We start from the raw sequence: 15,117 nt of genomic DNA, 5'->3' as shown, positions 1-15,117 counted from the left end.
AGATAAGAAAGCAATGACAGGAGATGTCACATATTATGGTATTCCTCACGACATTATAGAAATTGAAATACTATTGGAGCATTTTTTAAAGTGGTGTTGTTAATGTTATGATTGGGCAAATGTATACTCAAAGGCAAAGCGAATGAGAAAGATGATTACGTCGTTCACACTTTTAAACTTTAGTCGACTATTATTTAATGGAAATCAATTTATTGACGAACCTTTCATTATTAGGCAAGTCAAGCGAAGTAAGTTTATCGAATGTACAAAGATGCTATCGAAAAGAATGGCGGGATTGTTGTTATACAAAACAATGGATTTTTTCGATATGCCAACAGACGTTCTGTAGATGACATAGAGTTTCAAGTGGATAATGACACCACCCGAAAATATCATGAATGAGATAGAAGGAAGGAATTCATGAATAGAAATGAGGTCCCGTGAACTTACAATTGACACACCTATAATCAACACTTTTGATTTTCAAGAAAACGACTCACGAAAAGTATGCACAGTTCGAGGAAGATAATAATTAAATTGACTTTAAAGTGTAGCGGTATATAATGATTTTTCCATTTATAATTATTTATATGCTTTATATTATTTTACTATTTATTAATATATGTTGTTTTTATTTGAATATTAAATCTTTATTCTGTTACAAACTGATATAGCTAATCTTGATTTTAATGCAGGTTGTCAACTATGAGAAACAAAAAGGGTAAAGAGAAGGAATTTCAACAGAATCATGTTTTGACAAAAGAGTATGATGACGAATGTTATGAGATCGGAATCACCAATACATCATTCTTGGCCAAAACCAGCCTATTTCTTTTTGATCCTCAAATCAAATCCAACATCACTTGAACCAATGAAACTTCATCAGTACCATCTCAATAGTTGGTAATTTCACCAGATGAGCAATCATTGCGCTAAACAAATCCAAGTTATGAGAAAAGTACATGATTTTGCAGCATCACAATACTGAACAAGTAGGAGTTGCAACAGCAAAGATGATGATCACGTACAACCTGAAATTATCAATTATTCAAGCTTCCAACACCTCAAGGTTGACTTCAGAATTTGCTTAAAACATGCAAGTTGAAAAATTTTCAGAAACCTGAAAGAGGCCCTTCTTATCATGACTGCTGGAATTTGTGATTCTTACAAAATTCAACAATTTTGAAGCTCAGAAGAAGAAGATGATGATATATGCAATAGTAAGCCACTCTCCCAATATTTTTTAAATTTTAAATCTACAGCACTCTCAAATCCATTATATTACTTCCAATTGAATTGAGTTATAGTCTCTTTTAGTTTACTCTATTTTTGTATAAGACACATCTAAACTTATGTATAGGTAGCAACAAACAAAATTTTCTTTTTTATATTAATAGAAGCATGTGATAGGATTTCGAAGTAGAATTTTGAAATAAGATATATTTGGATAGATTAGAATGTTATTTTTTTACTTGTATATAGCAATAAATATTTACATTTTGTTATTGATAGAAAGTGAATAACTATTTTGATTTGTTGGACACAAAAGACTCGAGGCCGTACAAAGTTGCTCAAATTATTTAAAAGGACTTCTCCGAAACCTATAAAACTTAATGAGTTTGGGCAACCTATTGAAAAAGCAGCCACATTAAATAACTTTTTGGGGCTAATGGCAAGAAATGGACAAATAATTCCTCTAAGTTATAAAGATTGGAGAGTTGTTCCAAATTCAACTAAGGATATTATATGGATGATTGTACAGGTGTAGGAAATTTGCTTTTTTTTTTCTTTGCAGGCCATATTTTTCATATGATGTTTTATTGATATTTCTTTTCTTTTTGTCTAGAAAAAATTTCAAATTTCAGAAGAAGGAAGAGATTGGGTTATTATGTCTATAGGAAAAAAATGGAGGGAGTTCAAAAGCAAACTAAAAAAACTTCACTATGATACTCATAAAACTTACGAGGAAAAGATAGCAGCTTGTGATTCTCGAGTACACCCGAAAGAATGGGAATTTCTTGTTAAGCACTGGGACTCTCAAGTAGGACAGGTATGAATGTTACTTTTTAACTTGATTTTGATAGTTTGGGGTCAGCGAATAACTTTATTTATTAGACATCAAAAATTGATCTTCATTATTTTGCATATAATTGATTTTTCGTGTTGCTATAAATAGCTCTACACAAGCTTTGCATTAAATTTTAGATAGTATTCAATGAAATATTATTCTAATTACTTCTTTGAGCACATGTACATTTATTCTAATAGGAACGTAGTGCCAAAAATAAAGCTAGCCGTGCAATGCTAAAAACCACACATACAGCAGGCACAAAAAGCTTCGCAAGAGTTCGTGCTGAGGTAAACTTAATCCTCTATATTATAATATTTTCTTTACTAATAGTGCATAGATTAATAGATTGTTAATGAAAGTTTAATCTCTAAATATTGTTAGATGGCCAAGAAAAATAATCATATTCAACCGAGAAGACATGAGCTCTACATAAGAACGCACACCAAGAAGAATGGCAAGCCTTTAAATGCGTATTGCTCGAAAATCATGGTATGTCTTTAGATTTGGACAAATTTTAGTTATAAAAGCTGTTTGAATTAGTCAAGTATAATTTCTTACTTTTTACAGAAAAATATTGGAGATTTAGTTCCATTATATCCTGAAGTTGCACAAAGAGATCCATCTCGAAATGACCTTTTATCGCTGCTACTTAAAGAGAAAAGTACTCAACTTCATTGTCATGGATTGGGTCCTATTCCAGATGAACTTCGAAAATCAAAGACAACTCGTGCTGATTATATTCGAATGCTTTCTGAGACCAAAAAAGAAGCCGAGGAGGAGAAACGTGTAATGCAATCAGAATTAGTAGATATGAGACAAAAATATGAAGATATACACAAGGAAATGATGACAATGAAGGCATGGGTAGAATCAATAGGTAAAAGGCCTCAAGACCATTTCATACTAGGAGAAGGAATATCATGCGTTCCACAAGGCCTCAAACTAGTAAGCATAATTTATAAATAATTTTATCTTTTTTGATGTATATGAAAAACTAATATATCATCTAACTTTTTTTTCTCCAATTTAGAAATGCACTGATCTTCCTTATAATGGATCACCTAATAATCAGGCAACCTCTTCTCATTCTAGTTATGAAGCACCACCAACTCAGGTATTTTATCATCTCAAATGGCTTTTCTTGAGTAATCTTGCTAAAACTCAAAATTTTCAACCAAAATTAATTAGTTAGTTTTAATATTTTGCTAACCAATTTTAGATGACAAGAAGATTATTAATTGCTATTGCCTATTTTGTTAGTTAATTTAATTTCTATTTTTAACAAAGTGACATCGCTAGTTATTTTGTTTCTCTCTTTTTAAAGGCATAAACTAATCTTAGAATCTGAAAATTGTTAATTCTAATTATATCGTAGGTGTATCGAGCTAAGAATATCTCAAAGAGAGTCCACGCTGTATCAAATATTATGGTTATCTTCTATCTCTTATTCTTTTTATGTTATCATGATGATTTTTTTCTCTACAACATATATAAGTTTAAATTACTATATTTGTTTATTCACTTATTGTTAGATTGGAACTGAAGTTTACTTGAGGAGTTTACAAAAACCTCACAATCATGTAGCACAAGGTTATCTTTTGAGTAAAGATCCAACTACAAGAGTGGGTGGGTTCGAATTAGGACCACAGTGTTGGGAGATTCAAATTGATGTGCCAATAGTACGCAATGAACCACTACTTAGACCATATAGTAGCTATCAAACAATTGGAGATGCTGTTGGAGCAACTGTTGCTTGGCCATATACTTTTGTAAGGATGAGTTATCTCAACCATATTTTATTTCTTCAATTATCTTTCATCATCTATAGCTTATTTTATATATATATATATATATATATATATATGTTTAATTTGCTTTTTGTTCTTTTCACAGGTTAAGTGCAAGTAGTGCATGATATCGTGTTCATCTCCGCGCAATATATTTTGAACCTGTTAGAAACAAAAAGACATGGAGCACATTTCTTATAATTTTGTGATGATCACTTTTATATGTTACTACTTATAGTGCAGAACATGTATTTAACAAATATAATCTTGGAATATTTTGGCATATTAGATGTATAATCTTGAGATATTTTGGCATGATGTTGTGTTCATCTCCGCACTATACATTTTGTATCTGTTGGAATCGAAAAGCTGTGGAGCATATTTCTTATAATTTTGTCATGATCAGTTTATATGTTACTACTTATATATTGAAGAATATGTAGGTTAAATATGCAATTTATGATATTTTTGGTTGAATTGCACTTTTATATATTGTAACTTTTATTGATCTTGTAATTTTATATGCATAAATAGTTTATTATTGAATGACAATTAGCTAAAATATTATTTCTAATTTTTTAATGCATTATCTATTATTCAATATTTAAAAATTAGTATAATATTTAGTGATATTTGAATTTAGATGTTGGATATTAAATTATAAATAGCAATATTTAGTAATGTTGGGAATAGTTGCTTTATACTAACATTAGCAACATTTAGTAATGTTGGGAATGGTTAAATTATACCAACATTAGCAACATTTATAATTGTTGGGAATGGTTATATTATAATAGGATTAGCAACATTTAGTAATGTTGGGAATAATTAGTTATACCAACATACAATAAAAGTTGCAAAATCTACTTATATAGCAACACTTGTTATGTGCCTCTTTATGCTTAATATTAGCAACATTTTACTCAAATGTTGGTAAAGGATTCACCAACTAGGGCATAGGCAACATTAAATACTAAATGTTGCTAATAATTTTAGCATCAATTTTATGTCTTTTAGCAACAATAATAGATGCCACCAAAACATAAATTTCTTGTAGTGTCCATTGGTAGTCATTACTTAGCATTTTATGCATTCGTTAACATTTACTACATGCATTCTCGGTTAGTATAAATCTCATACTTTCATTTGACATCTGTTTAGCATTTCTATAATATGCACATGTAAATTAACATCAACTCATGCATTCATTTGGCATCTATCTTTATCATGCATTCTTAAATAGCATACTTTATCATGCATTCTCAAATAGCATACTTTATCATGCATCAATAGTAAACATACTACACTTTGGCACGGAAAGCGACCTAATCGCTTCGGTGAGCACAACCCACCTCAATATGCTTTCCGATTGCTTGTCGTCACTTGCAATCGGCCTCCCGCGGCACCCGGCACCCGGCACCCGTTTGGGCCCGTTCTCACAGTCGCACTACAAGAGCGTCCGCTTCGCCGTTTCAAGTGCAGTATCTCTTCGCCATGCTACCACGGTGCCTCAAATCCATTTCCACGATTTTACGACGCCGCCTCGGCCCTCCCGGCGGACCCGAAGCCTAAACGTCCGTTTCTTTAATAACTTCGCAACGGCTCGTCGGATTGCCGAACCGTCTTCGCCAACGCGTTCGTTTACCTAGCAATTAGGTTTATATAGGGTCAATTTAGATCAAACCCTTACATTTTACAAAACCCCATTCGGAGCCCTAATATGCTATTAACCTCAAAATAATCCAAAATTAAATGGATCAACATGCTAACAAAGCTCATTAGAGGCTATTAGAATACTTAAAGCTAAGGATTAAGCCAAATCCTAAAAGCTTACCTCAATGTGAACGCCGCGACGACAACACACCGCTCCAACGGGCGCACGAAAGCTCAATCCGTCGCCTCCAACGCGTTCGCAAGCATATTCTCCACCAACCCCGCGAATTTGAGCGAGAGATATAGAGAAATGAGAGAGATCTCTAGAGAGAGAAAGGAGAGTTTCTCTCCTCTCTCCATGTGTGCGTGAGGTGTGTGTGGGTGTGCACGGCTGAAGGAGGAAGAAGAAGCATCATGCTTCTATTTAATTACACCCCAACACTATTCACCTCCAGGCAGCTTAAAATCTGATAACTTTCGCCGGAGCTCCCTGAATCTCCGTTTGAGCTCAAACTTGACAGTCATGTTCGGTTTTACTTAACTTAACAAGCTGACGATCACTGGTTCAGTTTCGACCCCGTTTGGTCACTGAAAACTGTACCGAACTGCAATCTTTATCAGATAGCTTTCGGATTTTATTTCTCACTCTATGGGTGTCAGAAAAATATGAAACCTTAAATCTAGCCTCATAAAAATATTTCTGACATCTCCGCCAATTTTCATAATTTTCTGAGACTGTGCATTTTCTGCTTATTTTTCTGTCCCGTCTCCAACAGAAAATTCTAGATCTTCTGTTTTAATTCCGATTTCAGCACAAGTCACCTCTGACTTATGTTTTACCTCTATAAATCTAATAAAAATAGTTTCTCACACTATTTTTATTTATTATTATTTTTATACCAAAATCTGGTATATTACATTCTCCACCCCTTAAAAAGAATTTCGTCCGCGAAATTCAAAACACACCTCAATTCAGCTCCTCGAGCAATTGAGGGCACCAATGCACTTTTTCACTTCGGAATGGCTTTACACTCCTTGGAACTATCCAAGAGAACTATCACGGAGGGTACAATACCAAACTCATACAACTTTGTAAGGTGCATCCCACAAAGTGCATTACGGTATCCACCATTCTTGGTGGAAGCGCAAGTCGAAATTCAACGACTACACACGCTCCAACCCCACTTGTCATTTGGCATGCAAGAACTCTTCTTTGCATGTACTCTCCCTTCAGGGAATACATTCCGATTCTATCTCCAACAGTGCTTAAAAGCAACATCACTGATGCATCGCTTCCGCGCGAGTGCTCTAATTCCGCACTGATCTTTAGCTCTAACATGAGATGGCCCACCTCGGCACATCCCAAATCCAATCCTCAAACTCCACGTGGCTTCTCACAATCTCAAGGTCTCACCACGAGCACTTCATCTTCTGATACCATGTGCCACGGCCAACGTCTTATTACTTTCACAAAGAGCTCACATGAACACGTCATTCGTGAACTCAAGTCAAACTCCCCGATAAGGCTACTTGCCAAATCACCTTCCTCGACTTTCCACAGGTGAGCCAAAGGCCACCTATACTACGTAGGCGATAGCCTAAACCCGTCTCAATACTCGACGTCTCTTGCTCGCAAGCGTAGACCCAATCATCGTTGGGGCGAAATTCTCACTGGGGAATTCGCACACACTCCAACCAGGAGCAACTAAAATCCCAAACCGTTACAAATCCTCGGGTTGGGTCATAATCGCACTCTCGATATACTATCCATCGCACTACACGCCCTATTGAGCAATACGTACCACTATCAGCTCCTATGCACCAAGTGCGAGCCACCAGCCCCACGAGTAATCCATGGCATGCTTCACACCTAGAAATGCTCAGGTGCTACTGCCAACACTCTCACTTGGCTGAATTACATCCGCACTCCATGAGAAACTATACTCGAGCGCTCTACTCGCCTCTATAGCGTTCCAACTATGTCAAGCATCAGGCAACTTTGCCTATGCACACCGGCCACACGAGCACAACTCACCCACCTCAATTCGAGGTACTACTAGGCCAACGCGCCCGTATTTGGCAGCCAATTGCTCTACCGAAGCAACATCTAGAACACTCGAATCGTTCGAGCGTCCACAAGTGTCATGACACAACTCTCGCAATCAATTACATACATTGCTCTGCGAGTTGGTTCATCATTTCCACCTCTACTACAAGTCTCATCATTAGATCATCACTAGCGACTCGCTAGTGCCATCTAGTTCTCTACCTGCACCGGCAGGTGCTATGCCTTCACAACATAAGCGTTCCCGGGTATTTACATTTATCCGCTCACTTCGACCCTACTATGCTACTACATAAATAGTAGTAATTAATTACATGCTCAATGCATGCAATGCACCAACTTTACATTATGCAGAAACACATAACTGCATTAATAGCTCATACCTGCCATGACGTCGTCAGCAGCAGGTTCTATATCTCGGACATAGTTCACGATAGGGAGAATTCCCATTCGTATTTCCTAACTGAGCGGTCTCCTTGCCGCAGCTTCCTGATCTTGTCCTGAAGCTTTCTCTTCTCACTGTCGGGGAAGTACATAGAAAACAACAATCCCCGAAACTCTTCCCAAACCATGGGAGGAAGACTAGGCGATAGGTTCCGCCGAATGCCCTTCGACCACACCTTTGCCGACAGTTTTAAACAATGCACGGCTAGGGGTACCTTGTCCCACTCCAATGTGTACAGCTCCTGAAAGAGCGTTTCCATGGAGTCAATCCAGATATCCACGATCCACGGATCGATACTCTCTCCATCGAAGATAGGTGGATCAAACTTTATGAAGGTCATGAGGGCTGCCAAAGCCCGCTCTTTCTCCGCATCCAGCAATGCACTTTCGGGAGTCGGATCGCCCGACCCCGACGGAGGGATCTCCGCCGCAACTCCCGGCTGTCCTCGACGAGCCGCAACTGGTGCAGTCGCCAGTCGGTCTACAGTTTCCTGGAGTCTCTTAATCCGCTCCTCCTGGCGCATAGCAGCCTCCTGCTGTCGCTGCACCACATCGGCTTGCTGCCTCACCACACCCACAAGTGTGGCCAACCGTTCGCGAAGTTCCAAGTCTCCGCCTGCCTCGGATTGCTTAGGGACATCACTTGTCCCACCGCGCGTCGATCTAGATGAAGATCGCCTACGCGGTGCCATCGTTACCTAAAACAGGACAACTCGACTAATTCTCAACCTTCTAGGTCGAGCACGAAATAATTGATATTAACTCAAATCGGGCGAAAGTCATACAAGGGCATCTATTCCCATCACTCGGTTTCATGTTGTACGCGTCCAACATGAACACCCTCGGTCGAGAATAAACCACACCTTGGATCTACCTCTAATATCCTTTTTAGAGGTTTACAACATAACCCAATCAATTTATCTTTCGCCAAAAGTCACAAGTCCTCGTCTCTCACGAGCCTTAATCTCCTATGGTTTGCTATCCTAGGGTCTCCTAGGTCCAACTAAACCATTTTCTATTATTCTTTTTATGTTTCTTTTATGCTCTGATACCATCTTATCTGTCACGCCCCGCGCCCGCCTCTTTGGTCGGATTCGGGCACGCCAACAGACCGCCGAACGGACAGGGTTTCCCCTGCACGCGGACAGAGTATCCCCTGTACGTTCAAGGCGTCGCAATCAATACAAGTACAAGAGGTTCCAAACAGGAACAATTTTCAACAATGATTGCATAAGGAAGGTATCAAACAACATAACACATCCTATGTTATTACAATCATTCATCTCATCATTTTACATCGCATTTTTCATTACATTGATCCTCAACTTCCAAATATACAATCGATTTCTAAACATAATATTACAACATCGATTCTTTTCTTTTCTTTTCTTTTTCCTCTACCCCTAGGCTATGCCGACTCGGGGTACCCCTATCTGGTCTCGGTGGTAGGGCGCTAACTACGGAGCTACGCCCTTTCCTCGCGCCGCCGCGCCGCTGGCGTGTGAACCTGTACCCCCAAAAACAACAACACGGGGGTGAGACTATTGTCCATAGTCCTCAGTGGGTACAGCCACCCAAGGGAAAAGCTCAACCCACCAGGTCCAAACGAGGCACTGCAACATGTTAGTCCAACAGATACAGGTACATATAACATCATGCGATACATGTTCATGCCTCACAAATATGCAAATTATGCAACTCTTAGTCATTCTTTATCATTAGCCTTTCTTTAGAATTTGCTATTCTTTATCATTAACCTTTCTTTGGAATTTACTATTCTTTATCATTAGCCATTCTTTACTCTTTATTCTTTATTCTTTATTCTTTATTCTTTCTCAATTGTCATTCTTTCCTAAGGTCACCTTTACCTTAGCCAACTATGCCACTCGACTCGGTCTTGAGTCAATTCATAATGAATACAAGATCCACTTTCCAATCCATGATTCCTTTAATCTCACAGCTAACCCGTAGGTTTCGCCACATTAAACTTGCTCCACATTAAGTCCATCCTCGTAGGAACTCACCCGCTAGGACCGTCCTCGGGTTTACTCCAACCCGTGATGCAAAACTCCGGAGCGCATCGCTCGAGAGGGAGCGACCGCCCTCGAGCACGGAACTCATAGCAAATATGATCAATCCTTAACTCTAAGGATATGTAGTTGAATTATGGCTTTACACTAACTTTAGTGTTCTTTACATCACATTAGTTGCTAACTCTAGCAATCATTGTTCTTTACACCCCATTTGTCAATTACTCTAGTAATTGTCATTCTTGATACCACACTTGTTCTTTTGTTGCCACACACTAACTCTAGTGTGCTTCATGTCACATTGGTTGCTAACTCTAGCCATTATCATTGTTCTTTACACTTTGCTTGTTCTTTATGCCACATTACTTTACATCGCCTCTAGGCATTATCATTATTCTTTACATCACATTGCTTTGCCTTGTCTCAAGCCATTATCATTAGGTTCTCACATTACATCTCATGCATACACATAGATTATTTAGATTCTTAATCATTCTAATAAGCACGTGTACTCACATCATGCAACATTACATTATTATCATCACATTGTTTTACATTATCTTTAGCCATTATCATTNATACTTTTATTAGTATAAACCCCTTTATACTCATAAGTTTTCGACCGTTAGATCTATTCTTTTGACCATTTTCATCCGTTAAATCATACTATTCAACGAACCACCCACTCAATCTTAGGGGGACCACTATCAATCTAATCGCACATCCAACGGTTGAAAATTTATAAGTATAAAGGGGTTTATACTTATAAGAGTATTGTAGCCCGAACATATATATATAGAATTAGGCTACTATACTAGTAATAGCACACACTGCTTGCTATTAGGTTTTCGGTCCTTGGATGAAAGGATGTGCGGTTAGGATGATAGTAGCCCCCTAGGATTGAGTGGGTGGCTAGTTGAATATTATAATCTAACGGATGAAAATGGCTAAAGGGATAAATCTAACAGCAGAAAACTCGATAGCATCAAATGCTTGGTAATATCGATAGTATAATAGCCGGACTCTCTCTATATATATATATAGACAGATCTAATGGCAAAAAATTCAATAGTACAAAGCGCTTAGTACTATAGACACTACAACAAAATTAGGTTATAGGAACACATGTTTGTGACACTTTTGTCTAAGTGTTCCATTTATGTCAAAATTAAAAAAAAATCTACTAATGTCTAAATATAAAGCCGAATTCAACAAAAAATAAAAGGTTACTATACTCAACCCACCCAACCCAGCCCATTTGGCCCGATTCTAAATAGAAAAGAAAAAAAAAAAGAAAAATCGATTACCATTTCCCTTTCTCCTCTCACCCAATCCACTGAAATTCTAGACGAAGGGGCCTTCCCTCTCGTCCTCCTCCGCTACCGCAGCCAACGAGATAGAGTTCCGGCGGTTGCTAGATGCTTAAATAAGTATTGCTAAATTAGCAGCACTTTTTTAGGTTATAGCGACACTCTTTAACTGTCACTGTATACCTAGCGACCCCACATATAGCAACACTTTTTAAAAGTGTCGGTAATTTAGCCAGCAGCACTTTTTTTGACCTATACCGACATTTAAAAGTGTCGGTATAGACCGTTTTTGTTGTAGTGAGATAGTATAGATAGTAAAGTAGCCGGACTATATATATCTAGAGAGAGAGAGAGAGAGAGCCCGACTACTATATTATCGATAGTACTAAATGCTTGGTACTATCGAATTTTGTGCCGTTAGATTATATTATTCAACTAACCACTTACTCAACCCTAGAGTATCACTATTATTCTAACCGCACATTCCTTCGTCCAAAGGTAAAAAACCTAATTGCAAATGGTTGGTACTATTAATAGAATAGTAGACTATATATATATATATAGAATTATGCTACTATACTATCTATAGTACCGGAGCTCCGGTACTATAGTCTTATTTTCGATCTTAGAGTGTTCAAATTAACGATCCACACCGTTAAATATGATCTAAGGTATATGAAGTTCTTAGGATTAAAATTTTAGTTTTTTTCGACATCATTTACTTAGTAAATAAATTATGTCAAAATGGACAGTGAAAATTGAATAATCTTAAAAATTTCAGTATAGAACTTTTAAATTCAAGATCAAGAATGTTAACCTTAATGTAGATAGTTTAAAGTATTTTCTATCAAAATTTGAACAAATTTAGATTCTTCTACACCGTCAAACTCCAAACTCGCTACAGTAGTGTAATATATCGGATTTTTAATATAATAGTAAGGGTAAATAAAAAATAGTGTAAAATACTATTTTTATTGGATTTAGAGAAGTAAAATATAAGTCTGAAATGACTTGTGCGGAAATCGGAACAGAATCAGAAGATTTAGAATTTTCTGTAAGAAACGGGGCTGATATTTTAGCAGAAAATACGCAGTGTCAAAAAATTATGAAAATCTAGAAATATATCAGGATTATTTTTATGAGGCTAGATTTAAAGTTTCACGCCATTCTGACACCCGGAAAGTGAAAAATAAGCTATCTGTTAAAATGTTCGTCGGTAGAGCTTTCGTTGACAAAAAATGATCGAAACTGAAAGATTAAAATTTCTTTACTCTTATTAAGTTAAACCGAGCCTGACTGTCAAATTTGAGCAAAAACGGACATTCAGAAGGGCTCCGCGAAAAGTATCAGATTCTGAGTTGGACTAAAATTTATATGCTTAATAATTAGGGACCTAAAGGCAATTGTACATTTCTTAATGACTAAGCTGCCAGGGGATCATTCTTATCCACTTCCTCTTCATCCTGTATGCATGAGAGAGAGAGGGAAAGGAAGAGAAAAGGAAATAAAAAAAAAAAGAGAGAAGGAGAAGAAGAAAAAGAGAAGTGAGGATCTTCAACTACCCGACGAGCCGAACGATCCTCCACGCGCGTTGGATGTTTCCGGCGCAGCTAGTTATAGAAAAAGGTGTATTAAATAGCCATGGAAGGTAATTGACTCCACAACTCTCGTATGTGAAAAGGAAGCATGCTAATTAATAAAGCTCCTGCTACTATAGAATATGTTTACCATTATGCGTATTCCATGTATATCTACATGAAGGAGATAGTTAATTATGGCAAATGGAAAATGGGCATGTATGAAACGTGCTAATTATGAAGCATGTATGCTTCCTCTGATGAAGTATTAATGGAGCATGTATATATGTAGCACGTATGATAATTATTGTATGAAGCATGTATGCTAATTAATTATGGCATGTATGAAGCATGTCTGAAGCATGCACGAAGCATGCTAATTACTTAATTATTAGCATGAGGGAGATAATTAATTATGGCAAATGGGCATGTATGAAACTTTGCATGTATTTTGAGAGGTGCTCCCACCAGTATATAGCCTATTAACTAATTAACCTTAAGTTGAAGTATTTAATTGGGCATTTGTATTAAATAGAAGTTAATTTAATTTGTTAACGGAACGTATTGACTTAGCAAATTATTTCTATTAGGACATGGTACCTAATTATGTGATGCTTCCATCAGCATGTGACACCTAATTAATTAGTTTTGGAAGTTATTGGATTATTAAAGCATATATTTCTATATAGATTCTTATAGAACCTGGGTAGAAACATGTTATATTAAACTAGAGCTCCTATCGCCATGAGAACCTAGTGATAGAGAACTACATTGTGAACATCATATATGTGAGCTAAGGGTTAGCAGTGAAGCCCAAAGTAAGTGTGCTGTTTCTTGATTAGAGTTATGATATTTACTCTATAAAAGGATTTCTTAATTGCTAGACTTTGAAGTTGCTATGAAACTTAGAGAGAAGATGTGTGTTAGATATTGCTATGTGAACTTAGAAATGGTGTTATAAACAGCATGTGTATGTAAGTTGGATTGAAGTAAAACTTGGGCTATTAGTTGTCAGAATGTATGTTTGCTTATCCTAAGGAGAAATTGGGTTTGGAGTTTTTATTGGTTTCTAAAGCTTGGGTTTTCTTGATTGCTAGAAGCTAATTTTGCCACGGTAAACCTAAGGGAAAAACTATGTAATTCTAGAAACAATATTATGACAGCTGAGAACTAAGATAAATTATCTTGTAATCTCAGGTTAGAGAATAAAGTAAATCCTTTAAACGGTTAGTCTTGAGGTTATTGGGCTGATTAGAGTTGAGTTACTCTATGTGCTTTTGTGAGGTTTATTAGTAGTAGATTATATAAAGCTTTAACTCGAAAATGCATTTTTGTAGGATTTGAGATCTAGCTTGGAATTGATTGTGTGGAAACCAAATAGAAGGTAACACTAACGCGTTGGAAAGCTCGGATCGGCGTTCCGACGAGCCTACGGCACGCTAATAAGGAAAACCTCATTTTAGCTTCGTTTGTCGCGAGCGAGGATCGTGATGGTTCATAAATCGCGGGAAGTGGATTTCTCGCATTTCGGCATCATTTAAAGGTGGGTGGTGCTTTCCGAAGTCATCGAATGACCTATTATGTTTATGTCACTTTTCTTGAGCATATATGAATTGTATATATTTAATTGATATTCATACATTATAGGGTTGAGCTGGATATGTGGTTAATTATGACATGTGGTTTAATTGTATACTTGACGGTACAATTACTTGTGAACAGTGACTAGTAAACATAGAACCCTATAGATGTATGAACTTGTATTGGACTATTAAATAGTGACAAAGTGACATTGTGAATAGATTGCATGAGTGGCATCCAGTATTGTGAATGTTAAACAAAGTCAATGAGCTTGTAAAATGTGTGGCATTAGAACTAGAATTGATTAGCATCTAGACTTGGACATATAAATCTAGCATAAAGAGCTAGTTAAAGTGTGGCATTATAGTATATCCTCTCAGTGAGGATTAGATCATACTCACATAGTCTGTTTTGAGTTTGACGGTGGTCGCTCCACCCAAGCAGTGTACTTCGGAGTTGTCACATGATGGGCTAACGTACTTGCTCAAGGACTAACGTACTTGCCCAAGGACTAACGTACTTGTCCAGCAGACGGTCTCTCGGGTGGTTCGAGTCCCCCGATCTAGAGGGATTTGGGTGGTGAGTTATTATTAACCAAA

The 15,117-nt window shown here is 37.1% G+C and overlaps 1 protein-coding gene and 1 long non-coding RNA gene across 2 annotated transcripts in view; both read left to right on the top strand.

The window, feature by feature from the left end:
• The window catches only part of LOC109706249, a 4,282-nt gene extending 295 nt beyond the window's left edge, over nucleotides 1-3,987 (top strand). Inside the window, exons 2-10 of the mRNA XM_020227045.1 lie at nucleotides 696-750; nucleotides 1,847-2,050; nucleotides 2,269-2,358; nucleotides 2,453-2,560; nucleotides 2,639-3,016; nucleotides 3,102-3,185; nucleotides 3,447-3,500; nucleotides 3,604-3,840; nucleotides 3,965-3,987. Coding sequence (XP_020082634.1) covers nucleotides 696-750; nucleotides 1,847-2,050; nucleotides 2,269-2,358; nucleotides 2,453-2,560; nucleotides 2,639-3,016; nucleotides 3,102-3,185; nucleotides 3,447-3,500; nucleotides 3,604-3,840; nucleotides 3,965-3,979 — 1,225 coding nt within the window. The 3' untranslated portion in view covers nucleotides 3,980-3,987. The remainder of the gene's footprint in view (nucleotides 1-695; nucleotides 751-1,846; nucleotides 2,051-2,268; nucleotides 2,359-2,452; nucleotides 2,561-2,638; nucleotides 3,017-3,101; nucleotides 3,186-3,446; nucleotides 3,501-3,603; nucleotides 3,841-3,964) is intronic.
• Nucleotides 3,988-12,815: 8,828 nt separating this feature from the next.
• Nucleotides 12,816-14,484, top strand: LOC109706248. The gene is made up of 2 exons (XR_002215123.1): nucleotides 12,816-13,008; nucleotides 14,275-14,484. It is a non-coding gene; the product is annotated as an uncharacterized LOC109706248 (long non-coding RNA).
• Nucleotides 14,485-15,117: the final 633 nt, after the last annotated feature.

The sequence above is a fragment of the Ananas comosus genome, unplaced genomic scaffold, assembly GCF_001540865.1.
Source record: "Ananas comosus cultivar F153 unplaced genomic scaffold, ASM154086v1, whole genome shotgun sequence".
In the NCBI taxonomy this organism is placed as follows: domain Eukaryota; kingdom Viridiplantae; phylum Streptophyta; class Magnoliopsida; order Poales; family Bromeliaceae; genus Ananas; species Ananas comosus.
The sequence above is the reverse complement of the archived record's forward strand: the minus strand, read 5'-3'. Positions and strand labels throughout refer to the sequence as shown.